The following is a 24,359-nucleotide window of genomic DNA, read 5'->3' on the forward strand; positions in this document are numbered from 1 at the left end:
TGTAAGGATCTGCTCATTAGGGTATGACGTCTGAATGATTATTTGCATATAACTGAAGTTCCATAACGCTTCAGTAACGTCTTTGTGTCTCAGGTGTTGCCCAAGGCAACAACCTGAGACACATGCTCGTCTTTACTCTTTGTTTTACCCTTACATTTGCGTCAAGCAATACACTCGTATGAATTTGCATATTATTCTCGGCAAGTTGTACATTTCATGTGAACTCACGTTTCAAATCAAATGGATAGATTGGTCAACAGTTATGTGTGGTGGCAAGATTGTTTATTTGAAAACCAGTTGTGTACAATAAACAGACAATAAATAATGACCAAGATGATGTACTGTAGGCCTATATCTACTGAATGGAGGAGAAGGAGAAACAAAAAAATAATTAATTTTTACCCTCACTCGTTCATACTCATAATCAAATTAAATATAAAAAAAAACTACACACAAGGAACCGGTGACCTCTCTTGGAATATACCTCGTCATTCAGTCAGGCAGGGTTATATATACTACCACTGCAATTGCAATCTACCTATGCTTATCGACGTAGGCCTACATGGATGGCAAAAACAAAACAAAAAAGTAACTTAAACTAAACACTTTTGGTCTCATAATCAACATGTTCTTCCCCCTCATACACATTGCGGAGGGACAGTTATTATGTACGAATCATTCTTCATTTTAGTCATGGTAATGGCAGTTGATTTAGTTTGGCCTTAGAAGCTAAAAAGACGTGTAGGCCTATGTGTCAAAGCATAATTCTTAAACAGCCCGCTGCCATACAGTATTGCAACGTTGGCCTACATTTTAAACGGATCGTTTTCAATAAGCAATTCAGCCAAACAATGTTTGCAAGAAGCCAAAAATGACCCAAACGATAATTTAAGCTGGCTCAAAAATGATTGGCTCAAGCACAAATACGATGGATGCACAGATGCCGTACAAGTCTAGTGGAAGGAGGTGTCCTTGATGCTATAGGCGTTCAGTTAGTGTATAGAAAGCATGAAGGCATTCCCCTACATTATAAGAATATTACTAAACATAAAAAGGCAAAAACAGGCCTTGAGAAGAGGCTAGCAATTGTATTAACCCGGTAAAAAAAAAATGTCCGCAGGGGACCGTCAGAAAATTGTTTAAGTATTGTTGTCCACAATGGCAAACGATTAAAGTCCCTACAATTATGCCTATTTCACAATTTCTTGACTGTGAGCTCACGCAATTATTTGTCCTTCATACAACCCATAATTCCAAACTAAGATTTGCCTTTGTATCAAGAAGAATCCACACCTTTCCAAAACATAATAAAAACAAATAAAACAAAATAAAATAACTGGGGGTCAGTAAACAAGCATTCATATTTACAGTACATACAAGGTACACATCACAATATGTCTCATCCACACACCAATCCTTCAGAGTTCCTCAGCCACGACTGCCCGCGTAGTTAGACAGCTGGCTCGGTGCACAGTATCGTCTTAAACGCTGGAACTTTCCAGAAGCAGACCGAAAGGGTGACAGGGTGGATATTGAGTCAGTCTTTCTCTCCTGGTGTTGCTGTTGCTGCCGTCACTCCCCCCTTCCCCCCAGTCCTTCCTTGTGTATGTGAAGAATGTCAAGTCTATCGAATTTCTCAATCGTTTGCGCCAGAGTTGTGGTGATTGATTGTTTGTCTCCCCCTGGTGCTCAGGATGAGGATAACACACACGCATACATGCACACGCACACGCACACGCACACACACACACACACACACACACACACACACACACACACACACACACACACACACACACAGGGGATGACGGCGGGATGGCCGCTCAGAGGTTATCCCCTGGCTGATACTGAGGCTCGGTGGCAGTGAAGTAGTCCTCCAAAAAGGCCTGCAGGTACTCGAACGTGGGTCGCTCCTCGGGGTCCTTCTTCCAGCACTGGACCATGAGCTCGTGCAGGGAGATGGGGCAGTCCTGGGGGCAGGGCATCCTGTAGCCGCGCTCCACCTGCTCCAACACCTCCCGGTTGTTCATGCCTGGACAGACCAAAAGAGCGGGACACGTGAGGAGACTCAAAGCAGCCCTTTGCTTTGCTTGAGGGACTGAAACAAATGAATGCTCATCAACCCAAACGTGATGTTTTTTTTACATTGCTCTACAGATGGTTGTATCGACATTCCAACACACGAGGGAGACTCATCCCTACGATACATTTTTGCATTTTTATGCATGTTTATTATAGAGTGACCACAGGCAGGAATCGAACCCGGGTCGCTGTGTTCAGGACCTAGTCTACATGGTGCGCATTAGGCTTTTTGACAGAGAGGCGGGATGGCAGAGGAAATAGTGAAGAGCTGTTGACCTGGGTACGGGACTCGACCCTTGGTGACCAGCTCGGTGAGCAGGATGCCAAAGGACCACACGTCCGACTTGATGGTGAACTTCCCGTAGAGAGCGGCCTCCGGCGCCGTCCACTTGATGGGAAACTTGGCCCCTGTGAGGAAGATCATTTTTTTCTTTATACATTGATTATTGTTTTTATAATATTAGAATAATGAAATGATAATAATAATAGAATAAATCTTGCGTTTTGCAGTAAATAAATAAAATATATATAAAGGAAAATGTAATTCATACAACGTAAACGTAACCTAAACCTCTCTTAAATGTGATGCATATTATAATAAATGCAGACGGCCCCTGAATCCTTGTGACCGGTCCATATGTACTGTTGCCTAGCGACCCGTTCAATATATGGTTAAACTTGCTTAAATCAATAGAACCTGGCCAATGAAAGGTCTGTCTGATAGTATAAAACAAGAAACACAGCAGCATAATACAACTAACTACAAACTCAAACTTCCCTTTTATTTGGATTATTATTTGGATGCATGCCACAGACAAACAAACATCTTTGCCAAAAGATTGAAACCCCTCAACGTTGCCATGGCTACGGGCGGGTACCTTGTCTGGCCGTGTACTCGTTGTCCTCTATGAGCCTCGCCAGGCCGAAGTCGGCGATCTTGCACACCAGGCTGTCCCCCACCAGGATGTTGGCCGAGCGCAGGTCCCGGTGGATGTAGTTCATCCGCTCGATGTACGCCATGCCCGCCGCCACCTGCACGAAAAATCCCGTTACCCATTGGTTCACCTGCAGACGGCGGTACGGTAGTAATCGGGGGGACGGTGAGAGTTTTTTACGATTTTAGAGTGAGCTAGACAGGAAGGTATGGGAGATAGAGGGAGGAGAACAAGCAGCAAATGATCACGGGAAGGATTCTAACCCGGGTCGCTGCGTTCAGGACTGAGCCTCTATGGTACGCGCTCTACCGGATGAGCCACCGGCGCGCCCCGGTAAGAGATCTTTTGAGCCACTGAGCTGAGATAGCCTGGGGAGCGTTCGTGGAGTGGAGGTTCAAGATTAGATTCAACTGAATGAGGCCTTACAGGGCGGGCTCTGGGGAGCATGATGCAATAGCTCCTAAGTGATGACAGTATATGGCATTGGTAGCAACACCCCAGTGAGACTTATTGAAACAGAACAGCTGTTCGCTCTCTGTTGGCCCACATTCACAATATGTGCTTGTAACACAAAAATAAGAAATTGCGCCATCTGTAGAAAATAATTAGCCTGACATTGCCCGATCAATGTGGAAATGCATAGTAGTCTCAAACAGTGCAATTCATTAAAAAATTCAAGGGGGGTTATCAACGTGTGCAGACCAAAGTGCCTCTGGACCTCTACAGCAATGTGCTTTAATCAGTGGCAGCCCTCATGGTTATTTATTAAAACGCCTTAACGGCACTCCGATAGATCACTGATAAGACAGTTGTGATTTGCCCGAAGCAGGCCAGATCTTCCGAAATTCATTCTGAATGGAGGGGGAGGTCAGACTAAAAAAATATGAGCTTGCCCATTCATCTGGTTCCCAAGGCTACAAAATAAGAGACGTCAGCAAACATTTACATTTGTTTTGATAAGCTTGAGTTAACACAGATTGTGAACAGGGTGACCCCATAGGGATTTTTCCGTGTAAGCTAAGGTGGAGCCATAATGCCATCACACACAGGATCTATGAGAGATATATGTGTTTACAAAGAGTCTGCCTCACCTGTGCAGCCATGTCCACTAGGTTGGGCAGCTTCAGGCTCCGCCCCTCACCGTCTTTAAGGAAGTCGAGCAAACTCCCTGAAAGATGAAGAAGAAGAGAGGGGGCAGGGAGGGAGAGAGAGCGGGAGGGAGGGGGCCAGCGAGCCCTGAGATGTAGGTCAAAACTGCAAGCAATATATTATAGATGACGCCAGGCCCCAAATGATGCATCATATTTCAGCTAGTTACTATGTTATATAATTCTATTCCTGACCCCACTCTACTCTCTAGGAGATTCTTATGAATGTTTTGTGAATGTTATTGCATGAATAACAAAGTTTGACGGGCAAAGACTACGCAAGGTATTGAAGACACACAAAAATACAAAAACAGTGTAAACCTATTCTTGAGAGTCGCTGCCTCCATGCGTCTACATAACAGCAGGACTGTTACAAAATGTACCTTTGCTCATGTATTCGGTGATGATGTAGATGGGCTCCTCAGACACAACAGCGTACAGCTGCACCAGCTTGTCGTGGCGGAGCTTCTTCATGATCTGGGCCTCCTCCAGGAAGGACTCGGGGGACATGGTCCCCGGCTTCAGGGTCTTCACCGCCACCTTGGTGGTCCCGTTCCACGTGCCTGCGCGAGGGTTAGGAAGAAGATTGGCCGAGTGAGTTGATCAGAGTCTGACATTTATCCCCCCGGCATGATGTTTCTCAGTGTAGATATTTGAGGCATAGCAAGGTTTAAAGCCCATCCCAAGCCGCACCATGGATTTAGAACAAGCTGTGAAGTTATTGTTGTAGTCAAGAAATGGGCATTTAAGGAAAGAAACATCATGTCTGAAAAAATTGCTGGAAATTTTTTTAAATGTCCCCTCTTAGCTGAATCATTCATTCAGCTCAATTTCGATACGAGGCATTCATTCATTATGAAGCACTCAAAGTTCTGACAGAACGGGGAGAAGGTGTTCCCCCGATACGTACCCATCCAGACCTCGCCGAACTGGCCGTTGCCGAGGCGCTTGATAAGCTGCAGCGACTCCCTCGGGATCTCCCACTTGTCTTTGGTTTTGACGGACAGGTCAGCCAGCCGAGGCATGCCTTTGTGACACGGCACGATCAGCCGGCAGCACAGCCCTGCTGCTCTGGCTGGTTGGGGGCGGAAGAAGGATGGGGTCACGTCAAGAAGTGTTTGAATAATATGCTTTTCAATCATGATCACTTCAGTCACTGTTAAACGACCGCCATGACCTACAACGGAAACACTGCCTTGATAAAGCACGATGCTTCCCAACACCTACCTGCGCACACAATAAATCACTAGAAATGGCTTTGGAAACAGGTGTTTGCTAAATGACTCGATATGAACTAGGTCATGGTCTTACCAGAGTAGTGCTGCACTAGCTGCTGCAGGGTCTCAAACTGGGCACGGGTGGTGATGTAGTAGCCTCCACTGTCCAGCTTGCGGATCTTGTAGTGCTTCACGTGGTCTCCCTTGATGTCATCCCAGTCCTGGATGGACAAGGAGAAGGCCCCTGCCAAAGCCGACAAGCATCATGTTATAGATATCGTTATCAATTACTCATTATTGTTATTATCTTCTATTATGTATTGTGCTACGTTTGTTCCCAGCCCCACTCTTAAGTCTCTTTGGATACAAGTGTCTGCTCAATGACTGAATTGAATGTTGGAAACATCTGGTAAATGGCAACGTATTCCACTCCACTTTGCTCAATATTTTTAGTAAAAAGCTTAAAGCCAACTCATTGAATGAGAAAGGAAAGAGGGTTGATGGAATTTTACTGTTGGAGATTACATAGGATTTACTTTTCTTCTCATTACAGCCAATGTAGAAAAAAGCTGAGTATAAGTCGATTTCCCCCTCGGAATGTATTCTGTATACATTGTGTAGTATATACTATAATGTATATTTTCCATCCGGGCCGTAAATGTATACATTTCAAGGAAAAGATAGATTTTGTGTGCTTTTCTACATTGACTGGAACATAGACTTTACGTAGGCATATCTGTACACTACCGGTCAGCATTCATGTTAACATGTTGGATGACAATGATGAGTTTGTGGAAGTACCTTTGGTGGTTTCGCTCTCTCGGATGAGGAAGGTGCCTCTGGGGTTTCCATTGGAGAGGAGCTGCCTCTCTGCGTCCTTTCGACCCAGTTTACCAAAGTACCAGCTAGCAAGAGAGGCAGGAAATAATAACTATACATTTGTTTTATTTCCCCCCTTTATATTGTTTTATGTGCTACATTTTAAAGCTGTGTGCAATGGCAGCTTTTACTGGGCGACGCTGTGTGTGTGTGTGTGTGTGTGTGTGTGTGTGTGTGTGTGTGTGTGTGTGTGTGTGTGTGTGTGTGTGTGTGTGTGTGTGTGCGTGCGCTTTTTTCACTCACTCCTCCGCTTGGATAGAGTCCACTGGAGCCACATAATTACTGGGAATGTAACCAGTTCCTCCTGTAGTGAGAGAGCGAGCTTCCCACCAGTCCCCCTCACTGACAGACAGACAGACAGAGGCAAAGAGAAAGACATTATACATTATATACAGAGGACATAAAGGCAGAGAGAAAGAGTTGAGCACTTTTTAACTGTCGGTACATTTGTAGATTGCTATTGTACTGTGTAATTGACTATATATATATGCTTCAAAGTGGACATTTCCCCTGCCTTGAGAGAAAGAGAGGAGAAAAGACTGAATGGGAAAAAAGAACTATATATGTCTAATATGAATGGAATCCCATTACCAGAAGTAGGGGCCTAGAAAGACATAGCCTGAGGAAGAGAACATACTGATTGAATGGATGTTCATGTCTAGGGTGCCCGTTAAAGAGTGCAGCCTATGGAAACTATAGCAAATTATGCAGAAGGGGGTTGAGTAACAGCCATATTTTGTTGGTAGTTGTATCTGTATCAAAAGATTGCTATTAAGAGTATTCCGGTATTCGGGTGAATAATGTTGAACAAAAGGAAAATAAAAAAGATAATGACTACACTGAACAAATGCTTTGGCCTCTAAACAGAGGAATCAGAGGGAAAATAACTGTTCTAAATTCTACTTAGCAATATGGTGCACTGCCAAGCTCTAAGGCCTTGGCATTGCTGCATCTACGCCTTGAAACCCTATCACGACTTAATTCGATCTTGGTCTTTTGTCATTCCTACCATTACTACTTAGTCGTTTATTTTGGTCATTTTATCCAAAGCGACCCTGCCTATTCATGACACCCCTTCCTTTGCTATGGTGCTCATGAGCAGGTAGGGGTTAGGCATCTTACTGAAGGATACCTACAGGTTGGAGGACATTGGGGTTCAAACTGGCAGGGCTAGAGTATACCATTCGGTTTTTCTCGATGAATGTTTCTCATCAGAACAATGTGTCACACCATCAGAATGAGAGAATCACAGCCCAGTTTCATCATTCCAGAGGAATTGTAATCGTCCACATCAAGGGGGGGAATAGCGGACCACAACCCTCTCCTGGCTCTCGTTCAGACGCTGGGGGACTTACATGCTGTTGAGGATCTGGAACTTCTCCCCTTTCCTGAAGCTGAGGTCATCCTCCGTGCGGGCCTCATAGTCGTACAGAGCCACGAACAGAGTCACCCCTGAAGGGAGGGGGTAGAGGAGGAGAGCGTTAGCATAGAAAGCTAATCCCAGAGGATAGCAACACATGTGGTGTATGATGGGAGCTAATACTTTTTTTTTTTTTTTTTTAAACCTGCATTTTGTCACTTTTCTGCTTCAGCTATTTAGCCCATTAAAAATTATCTGAAGTAGAATGTTTGTCAACAATAAGATGCCCTAACCATGGCAAAATGACAGTAACTGTCTCCAATGATGATATAGTTAATAATTAACAACCTAACTGTAGCTACAACTCAACCTCAATAGAGGTTGTCAATGCTAAAACCTAAATAACGCATATGTTCTGTTAATGGTCTATTATTTTCTCTGAGACTTTTATGTGAAGACCTGCTGCTGTCTATATTGGGCAGAATGCTCTTGGACTTTTTTTTTTTCGTCATCCGTGTGCCTTTCTTAGTTAGATTAAGGGTAAATAAATAAAAGAATAGTTATGCCTGGTAAATTATTTCCTTGTGCTTGTTTGCTGTTTTTTGTGTGGGCCTATATTATTGCCCATATTCACCAGGGCAAACTTTAGACCTTTAAAGCTGGTAGGCAAACAGTTAACACAGTTGACAGCCTATATAACAGGGAACAATCAGATTATACTGATTTAGTGCGAACCCCGGGGCGAGAGTCTGTAATAGCCATGATTTTCTAATAAAAAGAACAATTTCATTTTTTGATTTGATCAATGTCTCCGCTAGACAGCCCATAGTTTGAATGTGCCTTTGCAAAACCTTTTCCATCTTCCTGTCAACCACAGGCTGTCCAGAGTGTTCACAACCCTGCCTGAGATTGTTCAATAAATACATCAGTCAATCAATCGATCAATAAGCAATTCGCGCAACAAATTTGTTTCCAGTACTGTGAACATTCTCACCAGCATCTTGGAGACTTTAGATGATTCTTAGGAACTGCAAAGTGCAGTTAATTTAGTTATTGTTCAATCAACCAATCAATCAATCAATCTTTGTGTGTGTCGATGTGCCAAGTACTTTGCGTCCTCTACAAACTGATCTATTTTGTGTGCCGTAGCATTGTCACCGCCATCTTAGATTATAGATGGTTGGGATGGCCCTGCGTTTTTAATTTCTTATTCATGTGCGCTGGTCGCGTTGACTCCACAACACGATGCATGCAACAGCGCCCAGAGAGGAGGGGGTTACAGCTCAGTTGTTGATCCATACGGTACGACATTGTTGAAATCCAAGATCGGAGAAAACGTATTGCTTGCCCCTAATTCAGCACTGTCGGGCACAATTCAACACGGCACATGATCTTCTTGCGCCGTGTGTTGGGATGTGGGTCTTGCCTCTGCCTGGCAGTGAACTAGGTCACAGTGTTTCTCATTAACTCCCAGACCCGTAGCCATCCATCCAGCACACCGCTGGACGGCCACCGAGGAATATCTTACAGCACTACATGAGGTCATCGGCACACGGGAAATACAGACTCGGTCATTACACAACGGCAAAAAGAAAATACCCAAAATGTCACCTCTGATTGTGCTTGAGTCCAAAACATTCAATCTCCTAGCAACAAAACTGTGCGGTTGCATCAGTTGAAAGCACTACTCTAAGCACTGAGGGGGGGGGCAGATGATCAAAACTGTTTAAAGGCCGGTGGCCTTGGTGTTTACAGACATCCAAACAGATCGCAGACAAAACGACAAATGCACATTCCCCCAGGTTTCGAAGCAGCCAGGTCAATCAGCTCACCCGTGCCTCCCCTGGACCGGAGTGTGCCAGACTGGGAGGATGTGTGAACTCCCCCGAACACAGTCACCCCTTGCGTGGCGCCGCCATGGAAGTTGTTGTAGTTTGGGATGGCGGTGACCCCAAAGCTTGGGTAGTGCTGCGGAGTGGGGTCCGCCCCGTAGAGATAGCCCACGTTCTGTGGCAGGCTTGTAGGCTCCCGCGGTTCATCAGTGAGTTTAGCTGCTTCTTTATCCTTGCATTGGACACAGCCCATTCTCCACTGTCTTTCGGGAGGTCGAGAGACAATGAAAATAATAGGGGAGAGGGCGAGAGAGAGCTACAAATTAGCAGGTAGCTATTACAATATATTGAATGAATTGACAATATATATACAAACATTGGACAGACTGTCTCTGCCATGTATACAATACAAAGATCAAGAAAGAACAGGATAGAGAGAGGGACTGGAATTAGCAGGAAGCTAATATTATAACGAACACACCATTCCCACTGGAGGAATTACAGTTCATTATTATAATATTGGAAAGCATCCCCTGGGAGTGACTACCTCCAGCGATCCTTTTGAAAACCCCTAACAACCTGAAAAAAAAGAAGTACTTTAAAACACTGATGCTAATCATAGGAGCGGTTGTGTTTTGACTGGGTACATAGCCTAGCAGGCCTCACCGTACGTACTTCAACAATGTACTTATTATGGTGGATTTTTTTGTTGTGAGAACAAGCACCGCACAGTAGCCAGGAATATGAAACGCTAGGACGTTTATTTTGGAGTGCTTTACGAGGAGCCACAAGTTCTTCTATAGTATCACAATGGAATTTCACCACTGCGAATTACAATGCACCACCGAACAACATACTGGGCTCAATCCTAAATCTCGTGAGGGGGATATAGGGAGAATTTAGCCTCTAAATCTTAATTCCCTTCTATTAGAAGGAGTAAGGCCAATTAAAAGAGCCTTTCCTTGACTTTAAAAGACCGAGTTAGACTAATGCACATTCTAGGTTCATGTATAGGCCTCGTCTAAGCCAGGAGGACTAAGCAGTCAAAGTCATAGAAAGTATTTTCATAGTATTATATTTTCAAATGCACAGTATAACACAGTATTCTATTCGGGACAATTCAATTCTTAGGCCATGGGAGCAACAACTACTTAATAGGCGTTGAAAGATTATTATTATTATAAAAATATATTTTTAAAGTCATCAATAATAGCCAAAATTTATAGAAATAAAATAAGTTTACATAACAGTAAAAAAAATCTAGCAGCTGTTCCGGACACTGTAATGATGGGATATGACATGATAATAAGTATATGAAATAGTATAAATACAGTAAACTGCAGTAATCAGTGCATGCATATATTGCGGTGATCAATGTGATCACTGAGATTATCGTGGCTGGTTGAGAAGCTTGACGGCCAGGGGGAAAAATCTGTTACTGAGGTCTGGGGATTCGTGCCTGAACGCTCCCATAACGTCTACCAGACGGCAGCAATGTAAGCGGTCCACTGCTTGGGTGGCTGTAGTCTTTTGTGATTTCTCGTGATTTCCTTAAGGCATCCCTTGTGTGGGAGATGCTTTGCATGGAGAGGGAGGTGGCACAGCAAATGCGGCGTTCCCCTGCATTCACCGCCCTCTGTAGGTCCTGGTGATCAGCATCAGGGCAGCAGCCGTACCCTTAATGCAGCCAGAAAGGATGCACTCCATGGTGCAGCTATAAAGGTTAGTGAGAGATTTGATAGACACGGCCAAACTTGATGAGCTCCCTCAGGAAAAAAAGACACTTTTGTGCGGCTTTTTCTGCAGTGTCATATTGCCTGGACCAAGTGAGGTCATTGTTGATGAACTCTCACTGAGGCGTTTGAAGCAGAAGACTCTCTCCACTTTGGCACAATCGATGTGAATGGGAGCTTCACATCACTTCACCCCCCCCCCCCCACCTAAGTCTACGATCATCTCCTAGTCTTGCATACGTTGAGAGACAGGTCCTGGCATCATGAAACCAAGAAGCTAATCACTTCTCTGTAGGCGGCCTCATCGTTGTTGGTGATGAGTCCCAGGATGGTGATGCTTTCTGCCAACTTCTATGTGTGGTGGAATTGTGGCTAGCAAAGAGAGAGCCTGCTGAGCTGACAGCATCATTGTCCCACCTAAGCGGCCAATTCACTAACTCTCCCACTCAGAGATATTTAGTTAAAAGCCCACTTGTTTAAAGGCACTCCATGAATGTATGGGTATGAAGCAAAAGTGGTGAACTCTTGCTTCTCGGCAGATGTCCTCACAGGGGGGTACGTAAAGATATACAAAACAACACCACTCTGAAGTCGATCCCCTTTGGCCAAGACAAGTTTTTGAGACGCAGCTGCTGGAGACACGGCCCAGGGTCATCCAGCGGTCTGCAGTACTTCATGCATCAAAGAGGTCAAGCGTGACCTGTGGCAGGATGCCATGGCGTTTAGTGCGGACTGCACCACTAAAAGAAGCCCATTGGGACTTTTCTGTTCCACCACTTTCAATGGTAGCTACTGCAGCAACACAACGTTAAACCATTCTGGCTATAAATCTACTCAGCCCAAATGTAAATCTCCTTCACTCCTGTTTTTAGACAGTCCTAACTTCCCCATCCGCACATCTCGATTCCATTTGGGAATTAGGGTGTGGGCCAAAGCACCACATATAATGAATTCAAAATGGCTACTCAAGAGAGGCCGTTATATATCAACACTGTAGAAAGAGTAGGAGACTGCAGTAAAAATGCTGTTGGACGGTAGACAGGGCCACGTCCTCTGAAACGGACATTCCTTTGGGCTCCGGGCTGTTTTGTGTTAACTGCCGAAGGAACGCCATCGCTACAGAGTGCAAACAGATGTGTCACTCGTTGCCTACCAAGGGTTCCGCCAAAGCTGAGAAAACATCAACTACATGTCTCTCAGCGAATGCCTTAATTTTGTGCTGCTTTTATGTCAAGATCAAAAAGATGGGGGGCACTTAAAAATCTCAGCGACTTAAAAAGAAGTGGCTGAGATTTAAAGTTGAATGTGTAAAGTTTTAAAGTTTAATGTGGTAGCCGGGAGATTAATGAACTGAAGGGATGCACACTGGGGTCATTATCCCGATCTGAACATGAAATAAAATATATATACTACATTTTGATCATCTTTCATGGTAATCAGTAACAATGCTGGAGGTCTGTTCTGCAAAGGGACCGGAGAAACGCTGGTTAGCAGCAGTCGTACACAATGTTAGCAGTAGTCATTAATGACATCTTTCATTACGTAAATTATACCGGCTTTATGGAACTCACCGACTGTACGCTGTAGTGTCAAGGATTCCGGGCCTTTACTCCTTCCACATTGTCTCACTTACAGTGCATGGTGGCCACTGCAAAGAGAAGAGAAGGTTGCTGTGATCCATTAGTGCCAATGCACGCTATTAAACCTCCCAGAAGAGGAAGAAATTGTCCCGGTGGCAGCACTCAAAGCATAGCTTTAGCTTAAACCCGAACATGATTACAGATGCTGAGACCAGAAACCGGCTGCTTTGCTGAGGAAACTTCCTGGTTATTCTTAATCTTCGTTGTACAATTTTATATCCTCAGAGCAGAAATAGAAAAAAAGCTAACGTATTAAATATAAAACACATGATTCCTCTGTGATCTTGAATTAGTTAAAAAACTAGAGAGTGTGCAGCACGTGCAAACTATTGACAAGACGTGAAAGTTGGAGACAGACTTGGCAATCTATGTTCTTGTAAATGCATCATTATAAATCCCACTGCATCCATTCCTATAGGCGGATAGAGATTAAAACGGGAAGGCTGGGATCTCACATCATTATATCGCCCATGGGGGGATTATGAAAACCTTTCTGCTCTGAATGAAGAGAGGCCGGCGAGCTCCATGGCTTTCAAACATCCCAGGCCATTTTGCAAGCGTTAGAATCTAGGCCATCCTCTGTGTTTACATGCACGCTTCCTGGTATTATTGCTGTTTGCAGAACATTAGCCTAATCAAAATGTACACGCATCGAGACTGTGCGGGCTTGTTGAAGTAGTGAAAGTGCTGTATTTTTGAAATACATCTGCATTAAAGAGATATGCTGGCCTTCATGCCCCAAGAGCTGTCCTAAACACTCCCATCCAACCAAGCAAACAGATGCAATCGCTTGACAGATAGACACATGAATGAACACAATGAACCACATGGAAGTAAAACAATATTTTGGAGCTATAGGAAGACAGACCACTACTCTAACCTCATTCCTTGGGTGGCTCTTGTACCATACAAACACACCATCACCGTCAGAGGCGGAGAGACACGTGTTGTGGACCATATAAAAATGGACATGCATAGTCTGCTTTTTTTCTGTGACTGACCCCAGGCGTTGAGGAATCACACACAAACAAACACAAAGCACAAGAAATGGCGTTGTCAGGGCTGTGAGCCTCTAGTGTCTTTCGTGGCAGTATCTTGGTGTCACATGACCATCGAAGCCCAGACCAACACTCGTCATGCTATTTTCAGATCCTGAAGGAACAGCTTGCCTCGGAGAAGAGCATACTAGAGCGTGATGGAGAGCTGGGGCCGGTGGACGGAGGAGAACACACACACACACAAACACAGTTACTGTCCTGCAACATTTAACAGCATGGATGGGGGGGGAAGAGAGAGAGAGAGAGAGAGAGAGAGAGAGAGAGAGAGAGAGAGAGAGAGAGAGAGAGAGAGAGAGAGAGAGAGAGAGAGAGAGAGAGAGAGAGAGAGAAAGAGAGAGAGAGAATCCTTGAAAAAATATGAATAATAAAAGTAAAGTTGGATTTGAAGCTTCATTGGGCACCGCAGACCACATGTAGAAATGGACTACATTCATTTTGAAATGTTTTCACTTTTAAATTGTCATTAACTTTAGAGAACAGAGAAATGGGATGACCTTTCTCACCCATATGGCCAGGAGATCAATACTGGTAAACCAAATTAAAACCATCAAGTCGGGGTCAAGAATTGTAATAGAGATGTATTAATCTGGTGTGTGTGTTGGTTACACCGACCAAACATTAAGTTTTAGTCTGCGTGAACGAATGACATAGCATGAGACAGGGACTAGATTTATGATTATGAAATAGCTCTTTGTGTACAATCCCACACTCATCGGAATCACTTCTTCGACTGTCTGTATCCAACGTCACATTTCTTTGGTCCACTGTTACTTTGCAGTTCAACATAAGACAACAAACACAACACAAACACAAATCAAGGTCAACTGCTCCCTCCATTCCACTCCTACAGGATCAGAAATCAATCGCAAACAACACATTCTGTTACAAGAAGAGAGAAAAATGAATGAGCACCATACAGACATCTAATACACAGGTTGTTTCCTAGGCTTACATAACGGTTTAAATGCCTGCAAAGCCCACAAGTGTAGAGTCAGCAGTGAACGGACACAACAGGCGTTTCCTTATGCGTCCTATTCACTGGTTAATTACAATATTTGCCTTGGACTCGGACAACTGAACTCATTCAGTGTATATATCAACAGCGTCACAATGGTCACATTTTCAACTTGACCCACAAGATTATCTCACACAATGAGATGCAGTATTGGCCTTTCAAAGCACTCTCGGTGTACTGAATGAAAGAGGCGGGTTTGACGAAGCCCACAGCTGAGCCTCATGTTTTAGCGTGGGTTAAGAAACCCGAACGTTGTTGTGGTGCCACGCTGTCCTTGACTGGAGTACGTTGAGTCATGTTAGTTGTTAAATCACTGAGCCCATTATGAAATTACTAAAGTCCATTCTGTGAATCTCGTGACTGCCTAGTTAAACATTATCAAAAAAGCATGTTGTTTTGAGAGCTTTTTATACAGATACAAAGTATTTTCTGGCTGAAATTGTACTTTACAAAACTGCAACAGGAAGACATTGGTAGAAGTATCAATTCAGTGGAAATGATGATGTGGTTGGCCTCCTGTGTGTGTGTGTGTGTGTGTGTGTGTGTGTGTGTGTGTGTGTGTGTGTGTGTGTGTGTGTGTGTGTGTGTGTGTGTGTGTGTGTGTGTGTGTGTCACCCAACACCCATTTTGGACTGCCTGGCCCTGGACACATTTCAACCAACATCCTATTGCTTAAATACATCAAAATGGATATAGCTATTTTTGAATTAGGGTCATGCTGAATTGGAAACATTCATAACCTTGGCTCATTCCAACAGTAGGCTGTGTATCGACAATCCTTCAAAGTATACCGTTCAACAGCATCGGCCTACATTGCCATGAGGCAAAAATAAACATGCTTGGTGGAGCAGGCTATGTATTGTAATGCATTGGCAGTCCTGTGGATTTGATAAATATCAAGCTAGCAAATATCACACATCAAGGACAAATGGATAAAGTGCTCGGGGAGGGCGATTCGTTTATTTACAAAGCAACACTGGGCGAAATAGATATGTTGTGCAGCCTTCACTCCTGGCCTAAAATAATAGCAGTGTCTATCTAAAGCTTGTTAGGCTATAGTAAAATAGTCCTGCTCGGTTTACCGTCAGATTCTGAAGGATAAATAAAAGAGTGGCCTACATAAATACATAATTTAGTAAGGGTTTTTAAACTAGAGGAGTGGCTATACCACCGAGGACATGTGTCAAGCGGCTGTGGTGGAACCGTTATCATTTGATGCTTAATTGTGTTACGTGGTCAATGCAACAGGGCTGGGGGGGTTATCGAAATGCTTTTTTTATATATACAAAATTCATTCGGATGCTTTGACGGCGTTGCGTTGGTGTCTGTCCACTATGGTACGCTTTTCTGCAGCGCATTCATCCCTGCGGCTGCAACGCAAGCGCCCCGTCCTTAACCACATCAATTCAAAACATTCAGGAAAAAGCACCGCGTAGGGGAGCAAATCAGTTCTCTAGTCTGTCAGGCCAGTAAACCGATGCCTACGTGGTTCCAGAAGAATGTCAAATAACTTGGTTAAAACGATTGAAACACACACAGAGAAGCACTGTTATTTATCAAGCCTCCGAGAAGCATATTCACCCGACAATGCGGGTGCAACAAAAATGAGTATTCAACACAAATACGTCCTTACCAGTGACACGGTGGGCTAATCCATCGGGTTTCCCAAAATGAGGTTGGTAGGAAAGGCATCGATGGATTTTTCTTCTCTGAGGTAGCGATTTTTACATTGAGAAAATAACAGTGGCATGCCCGACCCTACTACTCATAAGCCCCAGTCGCCGTGCGTACAGATGATGATGGCGTAGGGCTGATGCGGAATCGTACGGACTGAAGCTTGGAATGGCAGTATGTCTGGCCAATCAGCGACTACAATGTGTTGTCCGACTCATCCCTGTCTGAAAAACAGACAGGGCGGTTGCAATTGCAACTCCAGTCCCTGGCCAAGGAATATCGCCTAAAGCCTAGGACACATACGACATTATTATGCTACCTTTCTATTAGTTCAAACGTGACTGTTTTTTAGTCAACAGTGTGTTGACCAAAAACACACTCAGTATGAGTGTGCTTTTATTATTTTAGGACATAACTTTATCTGTTTAGGACACTAAAACAGATGGGTTTATACTTGGATCCTGATTTTATGTAGCCTTTATATATATATTATATTTATATATATATATATATGTATATTTATATGTGTGTATCTGTATGACTGTCCGTCTCTCTATCTTTCGATCCATCCTCTCTCAAACATTGACCTCTGTCACATCATGCACGTTACAGAAATTAAATATGAACAGTCAAGTCAATAACCAGAATTTATCCATCCATACCATTAATGAACCTCCCCCTAAAGTGCACCTCCTCATTTCCAACTGGTTTGTTGTTGTTTTTTTTAACCTCAGTTTTGCGGTCAAGGGCTGTCATCCAATTGTGTTTGAAAGTGAGACTGGGATGTCAACTCTGCAAAAGAAAGAAGATAAATTAACTTGACTCCTCTGTCTCTATCATTAAGAAACCGGCATAAACACACATAGGCCTATCATCTGGACCGGCAAGGCAGATCACAACAAAAATGATGATGATTATATGCTTTGCATAATCACCACAACCACAAGTTTGGCCTACTTAAGACAGACAAAAGAGGCCACATTTGTATCACTCCCAACCTTCTGTTTACAGTCTACATTTAATCTTAATCTGTACACTACTGCACGATGCCCTGTCATCTCTCTTGCTCTCTCTCTCTCTGCAGTGTTACTATGGAGATGTTGCTCGTGAAGTGATGAGAGGGAGAGTGTAGTAGACTCGTGGCGAGCTAGGAGCACTGCATGCCCGCGCCGCCAGCAGAGAGCGGCGATAGGCTATCTAGGTCACTGGGATCCACGAGCAGCAGCAACAAGCAGGCTCGATGACAGAATGATTGTAGGAGGTATGGCAGACTTGTTTCCCCCCACCCCATGTCTGACACCTATGTCGCTTTGCGTGACACAACAACGAAATGGACGTGTCAGCTGTCTACCTCGTGCCGTGTTGTTAAAACTTGTGTGAATTTAACAAAATGGGGGACATGGGTTTCAGATTCTCTGTAATGACGGGGTGCTATCGCCCATGAATTCAAATAACACACCGCCGCAGTCTCCTCGTGTGCTGTGTAGTTAAAATGGTTAGACATTGTTAATGAAAGTCAAGAAGGCTACCCCTGAAATCCCCGAAATCAGGGAAGCATAATCTGCAAACCGACCAAAAACGGTTAGGTCAAACACGACAAACAACTAAGCCTAAATGTTTCGCCAATGTTTCTAAATATTTATTTAATAGTTTTCTCCCCCATGTTGTTGTCTCTCCTCCATTGTCCATGGCACCCCTTTTTTCGGATAAACCTACACCCTCTTTTTTTTGTAAGACTTGTGATTGGTCGAAAAGGGATTGCTCTGTCGTCATAGCCCGGAATGCCCATTCATCAGCCGACTTGGGCGTTGTACTCCGCATCTCATTTGCGGCGGGGGCAATTTCTCCACTTACAAATCTTGCACGCGAAAAAAAATCGAAAGAATTTGCACTACTTCCATTGCATATTGTTGCATCTGACAAGAAATTGTGCGTTTCGTGTTCTCAGTTTGGTCGCCCAGTTATTTCTCGTCCTTCGATATCGGGAGGAGGGTTCGGCGTTTGTCTTGAATTTTGGAAGGAAGCTTGCGGTCTTTGTTCATTCATTTTCATCGGTTGGGTTCCTTTGTTGAACCAAAAGCATGGGAGCACAAATCTCCAAAACCGCTGGAAAAGAAGACGTTGCTGCAGAAAAGCCAGCAGAAGGAGCTGCCGTCGAGGCGAAGGCAAACGGACAGGTAAAAAACGTATTTGATATTGAGTTAATTCATTAAGTGTTATTCTATCTTGAACAACGGTTGTTGGCAACGCCATACTCCATGTTCAATTTAGCGCATCCCTAAGCATACCGGTGTTAAGGGAAAGTGACCACATGTAGGCCCTTTTAGGTGGCCAATTTATAACCAGAAAAGGAAATATTGGAAAATAGCTTGACTTAAATATTGTGTTTTAAAAGTGCAGATTGCAATTTATTGATAAATTGTTTTATGTTCTAACGTTAGTATCTGTGCATCATGGAAGAGGCCGGCCGGTGCATCCAATTCCGTTGTGATTTGTTAGTATAGTAGGCCTATTATTTGTGTATTCTTCAAAGATTAAAGGATTGGGTTTTCTTTTTTAATATTTAATTTAATCCAAGATCCGTACTGATTTTATTTCTCGAAGTCACCATTTTTATTTCACATTATATATGCCATGTTTCGGGTTTGCTTTCATGGTGGCATGGCCATTTTAAAAACGACACCACGCCTTTGTTGCATGGTTCAAGAAGAGGGGTACGCTCCATACATGGCTGACATACATGTTCACCGAAAGCCATTTTCTTGCAAAAAAACATGAGTTTGGACGCAATTTTTTAACTTTTCTTTAAAGATGGTTTCGAGTACTACAGAAACGGTCATTAAAAAATAGAATCCCCCCAAATTCCTACGTCGATATTCTATTCCACACTGCAAACAACCCGCCGCATAGTGGCGTAGTTTCAGAACGAAGATTAACCCACCAGTCTGCTGCTGGAAGCTACTAATCTGTCGTCACTTTCCTAGTGACAGATGTTGCAGGAGATTTAACACCAGTTCCTCATTGGCTGCCATTAGGCGAAATTTAAGTAAACAAGACGCCAGATTTCAGATCGTCCAGTCTTGTACATTACATGGCTGAATCCATATTTCTAAGGTTTAATGCATTGATAAGCTTAAATATGACACTTGTTTTATTATTTAATTAACAAACTTTTCCTTTTTAAAGGGGAATGGCCATGCCAAGACCAACGGGGATGCCTCCCCATCCACTGAGGAGGCCGTCGTCCAGGCCAATGGCACTACTCCTGTCGAGGATGCGCCCAAGGATGGCGAGGAGAAGATAGAGGCAGTGGAGGTCAACGGCGAAGGCAAGGAGCCCGCCGCCACCAACGGAGAGGCCAAGGCAGAGGACGGCGCCACTCCCTCCGGCAGTGAGGACGCCAAGCAGAAGAAGAAGCGCTTCTCCTTCAAGAAGCCCAACTTCAAGCTCAGCGGCTTCTCCTTCAAGAAGACCAAGAAGGACTCTGAGGAGGCCACGGGGGAGGAGGGTGCCGCCGCGGAGCCCGCCGCCGGAGAGGAGAAGCCCGCCGAGGAAGGCGGTGCGGCGGCTTCAGAGGAGGTGAAACCAGAGGAGGCCGCTAAAGAGGAGGCTAAGGAGCCGGCGGCGGCTGCTGCTGCTGCTGCAGTAGAGGCGGCTGCCGAGGAGCCCAAAGCAGAGCAGGCGAAGGCAGAAGGCGAGGTGGCGGCGGCCGCAGTGGAGGAGAAGCCCACCGAAGCTTCACCTGCCGAGCCCGAGACGCCCGCCAGTCCAGAGGCCCCAGCGGCCGCCGAGTAAAGGCAGGCACTCTGCGCCATGATTTGATGAAGTGAGGAGGCGGAGGGGGACCGGTATGTTTGAGGGAATGCGAGGACTTGTCTAGAACCAGACTTTATTCTTCCTTTGTTCTTTTGTTCCTTGTTTGACCTTTTTTTGTTTTTTTTGCCGACTGTTTCATCCATCCATCGTGACAACAGGTTCCTTGGCAGTGGTGGGAGTAAGGGGTGGTTTGGGGGGTGGGGGATTGCTCTGCTTCCAGACTGCTCACTGGTGTTTGCAATTGTGACGTGGGTGAATGTACGTGTGCGAAAGTGAGTGTGAATTTTTTTTATAATTTTTTCTCTCTACACATGAAACCATGACTGACTGCGTTGGCGTCTGGCCGCATGACTTTTGACGTATTTAAATGAAGTATTTGGTGCTGGGCGTTTGGATGTAGCAGCTGAAGCTGTGACTGCAAGTTTTGACACATTGTGATATTTAAAAGGGAAAGTACTAAAAAAGGAAAAAAAAAAAGATGAAAAAAAACCCAAGTCTTAAATGTCGTCTTTGCAGTGCACAGTTGTTTACAACTTAAAAGCTCAATGCTTCTGTGGACACATTTCCATTTCCTAAAAGTAGGTTTTAGTTAAATGTCGAAACAATAGGTGCTCATGGATTTCTATTAGATTCCACCATCTCAAGATTCTGTAGTAATGCACGTTGTATAGACTTTGATATTACTGGTTTTATGACTGAGATGTACCTAAATAATTGAAGTTTTTAACAAATGACCCATTGTAAATGAAGTTTTCTTGTTTGTTAATTTTCACCATTTGTAAGATTGAAATAAAATTGGGAGATGTTTTAAGCAATTTCTGGATCAAGCGGTGATTACAATTTGTATATTTGCCTAGATTAACGTGAAGAACAATAATTTGATAGTGGCGCACTAAACGACTTCATTAAACCTGTCGTATTTGGGAGTAAAGCGCCATCTGCTGGTGATGGGTTGTAACAAATTATTGGTAGATCCTTTATTCACCGAGAGCACGGTAATATAACGTTATATTGGACTTATGAGCCCCGTAACTAAATGCCCAGGAGACTTATTTATAGTGTTTAATCCTGTAATTGAATAATTGTAAAATAGCAGTTTTTTTCCTAGTGTTACAGTAAGTACTTGTATGGTAGTGGCCGAATATTTGACTTTAGCACCCTCTGGTGGTCAGGAACTAGAACTCCAAATTATGAATGATGTTGGAAGGCAAGCACTATCTTCGGTTCCCTTTGTCGCAATAACTATTCCCAAGGTTATTCGGTTTTAGGTACCTCTTATCCATGGGACCAGATTTTTTGGGTGTCCATATCCGTCTAAACGTATATCATTTGTTAAATTGAGGTGACACTAGTCCATTTCTGGGTGTCATCTGAATTTCTTTTCTGTGGGGCTACTCTAGACTGTTTTCCATCAAAGGACTTCCTGGGGTTATTTGGAAACATGGTGCCTTGAACCAGTACTGGGACAGTAAACACTAACAGTCCATAACCCCATCACTGGCCTCAGACTTAGACTAAAACCTAACCCCATAACCTAAATGAAACCCGTAAACCTAAACACGAAACAGCAATCCCAAAAACCATTAATTCTAACCCTAATAAGCTAAATTATTACTTTTCATATACGTAATCTACATCGTAGATTAATAGAATATTAAGGATCCCAGAAGTAACCTGATATTCTATGACTATAGTGTGTTGGACTCCCAGCATGAAGCTATTACAAGCAATTTAGCAGTACTCGATTGAACTTATTCAAGTGTAAGAATATCAAAAAGAAGTGCACAAAAAATTAAGTGCCCTGCAAATTTAAGTTTACTTCATAATAAGAATAAACCAGTTAGACTTGTTGACATTGAGGATTGAACGATAGCTCTTGCTGTGAGTCAAACACACTAGCCATAGACTATCAGATCTGCTCTAGGTTGTTGTATTCTACCTCATAAAGGCATATTTTGTACTCACTAAGGTAATTGATTCTTTTTATTGATACGCTGTTAGCCTGTAACTAAATTATTATAAGATATTGCATCACTGTCAATAGACCCCTGAAATTCCAAATCCACATGAATATTGACGGCTGATCTCATATATTTGGAAATGCATTTATATGCAAATAATATTGCAGACATTTTTGAATATTTCTTATAAATTCATTCAAAATAAGTTTGTTTTTGTCAAAATCTTTTGATGATCCTAAATAGCTGGGTGACAAAACATTCACTTGCTCAAGACTATACTTACTATATTGGGAAACTGACTGAACCTCCTCCGAGACCGACAATGCCAAAGACTTGGGGTTCAATTCAGATTTATATCAAAGCAGCCGACTTCACTCTGGGAATAACAAAGTCTGGCAGCAGCATGCCCGGGAGCAGCCGTGGCTGGAGCCGGTCTGACACAAACAACTGCAGACGCGGGGCTAATTGACGGTTTCGCGTGCTGCTGACACGTCGTGAATCCTTCGAGGGAACTTCAGAAAAACCCATATAAACACCTTCTTATGGAGAGAGAAAAAAAAGGGAAAGATATGGAAGGATTGAGGGAGACTCTATCCTCTGGATGAATGTTTACCTCCCACAGCTGTAGGCTTTCCAAAGTCCATTTTTAAACTCACTATTTGCTTTCGCTCCCAGATTAACCCTGTATTCTTCAAGTCCAGCCAACCGCCAGACGGGTGTGTTTTAATGCGTAATATTTCGGTCCCCACTCTAGCCTGGGCCCGCTTGTCCCTTTTGGATGGAAGCACGCGGTGGAGACTATATAACCGCTTCCACCTCAAACCAATGCCCATGTAATTCCAGTGTGCTATTCTCTTCCTTTAGTGGGTTCCTTGGCTGTTGGGGACGTAATGCAGATAGTAAGATATCTTTAAATGTCGTACGAATCTTGATGTTTAGTCAATGCTCATAAAACAAACTGTTGGAAACAAGATTTAACATGTATCAAAGGTAAAGGTCAGCAGTGAACAAATGCGAAAGTGGCTTTACCAAAATTGTAATCTATGTATGCCGAAATTTAAAATGTACACAGGACATATTTATTCTACAGATGAGGAAGAGGGGGGTGACAAGGTCAGGGATCGGTTCCGTCGTGTGCCACCGGCAACATGTTGCCTTCCCATCCTGCATGTACCACCTCAGCACCACACACGACCGCCAACAGATGCCCGTCTCTGCAAAGGTCTCCTCAGCTGCTTGTGGCTGGTAAACCCCTGCAGTTCTCTGTCTCTCTCTCTCTCTCTCTTCGTCGTCTTCATCCTCTCTCTCTCTCTCTCTCCTCTCCTCACTCTCTCCGCTCTCCCTCATCTCTCCTCTCTCCTCTCTCATCTCCTCTCTCCTCATCTCTCTCTCTCTCTCTCTCTCTCCCTCTCTCCCTACGTCATCTCAGAGCTCTCTCTCTCTCTCTCTCTCTCTCTCCGGACCCATTTTACCACGGGGCCTCTTTACCCAGGGATGATCAAAGTGTGTCTTGCCCAACCAGAGGATCCTCCCTGTTCCTCCTCCTTCCCCAGCAGCAGCTATATTCAGCACACACCTCCTTCTGATGCTGCCTTCTGTGGCGGCCTGCCACAGGCTAGCTCCAATGCAGGAAGGACTTATATAGGAAGTCATTAAAGAGTGTTCAGAAAATACAACAGCATGGGGAAGCAAATATATTATTTGAACTGCCGCAGTCGTGTGTTGACTTTTGCATTTGCCGTTCTTATTCTGTACAGTTGTTTTTTTTGTATTTAGGTATCTTGATTTATATTGTTGGCCAATCAACTCGTTTTGAACTTACTTTGAGGTTGTCAGTGCTCAACATAATTTGATGGCACTTGCAAACTTTTTGTGACATGTCCAGTAAAAATATATGGTGTATGATTTCCAAATAAGGGTTATTACACAATTTAACAAGGAGAGGGAGGGAGGGAGGGAGGGAGAGAGGGAGGGAGGAAGAGAGGCTGGGATGGAGAGAGAGCAGGACG

The 24,359-nt window shown here is 43.8% G+C and overlaps 2 protein-coding genes across 5 annotated transcripts; one reads left to right on the top strand and one right to left on the bottom strand.

Moving 5' to 3' along the window:
• On the bottom strand, window positions 1-22,945 carry fyna (FYN proto-oncogene, Src family tyrosine kinase a). Of its 4 annotated transcripts, none has more exons than XM_056590021.1 (13): window positions 22,634-22,945; window positions 12,758-12,834; window positions 9,454-9,712; window positions 7,617-7,713; window positions 6,505-6,603; window positions 6,184-6,287; window positions 5,477-5,626; window positions 5,076-5,240; window positions 4,549-4,728; window positions 4,109-4,185; window positions 2,961-3,114; window positions 2,359-2,490; window positions 1-2,032 (listed from the first exon to the last, which is right to left on the bottom strand). In XM_056590021.1, the coding sequence occupies exons 3-13, from the start codon at window positions 9,704-9,706 to the stop codon at window positions 1,824-1,826; spliced, it is 1,620 nt and encodes a 539-aa protein (XP_056445996.1). In that variant the 5' UTR covers window positions 9,707-9,712; window positions 12,758-12,834; window positions 22,634-22,945; the 3' UTR covers window positions 1-1,823. The 4 variants fall into 4 exon arrangements, with proteins under 4 accessions (XP_056445996.1, XP_056445995.1, XP_056445993.1 ...); XM_056590020.1 differs by having other exon boundaries at window positions 9,454-9,716; XM_056590018.1 differs by lacking the exon at window positions 22,634-22,945 and adding an exon at window positions 16,533-16,975.
• marcksb (myristoylated alanine-rich protein kinase C substrate b) lies at window positions 18,356-21,257 on the top strand. The gene is made up of 2 exons (XM_056590022.1): window positions 18,356-18,750; window positions 19,760-21,257. The coding sequence occupies exons 1-2, from the start codon at window positions 18,655-18,657 to the stop codon at window positions 20,366-20,368; spliced, it is 705 nt and encodes a 234-aa protein (XP_056445997.1). The 5' UTR covers window positions 18,356-18,654; the 3' UTR covers window positions 20,369-21,257.
• Window positions 22,946-24,359: the final 1,414 nt, after the last annotated feature.

The sequence above is a fragment of the Gadus chalcogrammus genome, chromosome 5 (assembly GCF_026213295.1).
Source record: "Gadus chalcogrammus isolate NIFS_2021 chromosome 5, NIFS_Gcha_1.0, whole genome shotgun sequence".
Lineage (NCBI taxonomy): Eukaryota > Metazoa > Chordata > Actinopteri > Gadiformes > Gadidae > Gadus > Gadus chalcogrammus.

Bases quoted from the DNA above. Each gene is read 5' to 3' on its own strand.
- marcksb (XM_056590022.1), top strand. From the start codon at position 18,655: ATGGGAGCACAAATCTCCAAAACCGCTGGAAAAGAAGACGTTGCTGCA. The intron at 18,751-19,759 runs GTAAAAAACGTA...TCCTTTTTAAAG, and splicing joins AGGCGAAGGCAAACGGACAG to GGGAATGGCCATGCCAAGAC.
- fyna (XM_056590021.1), bottom strand. From the start codon at position 9,706: ATGGGCTGTGTCCAATGCAAGGATAAAGAAGCAGCTAAACTCACTGAT. The intron at 5,241-5,476 runs GTAAGACCATGA...GCCCCCAACCAG, and splicing joins GCTAGTGCAGCACTACTCTG to CCAGAGCAGCAGGGCTGTGC. The intron at 4,729-5,075 runs GTACGTATCGGG...ACCCTCGCGCAG, and splicing joins GTTCGGCGAGGTCTGGATGG to GCACGTGGAACGGGACCACC.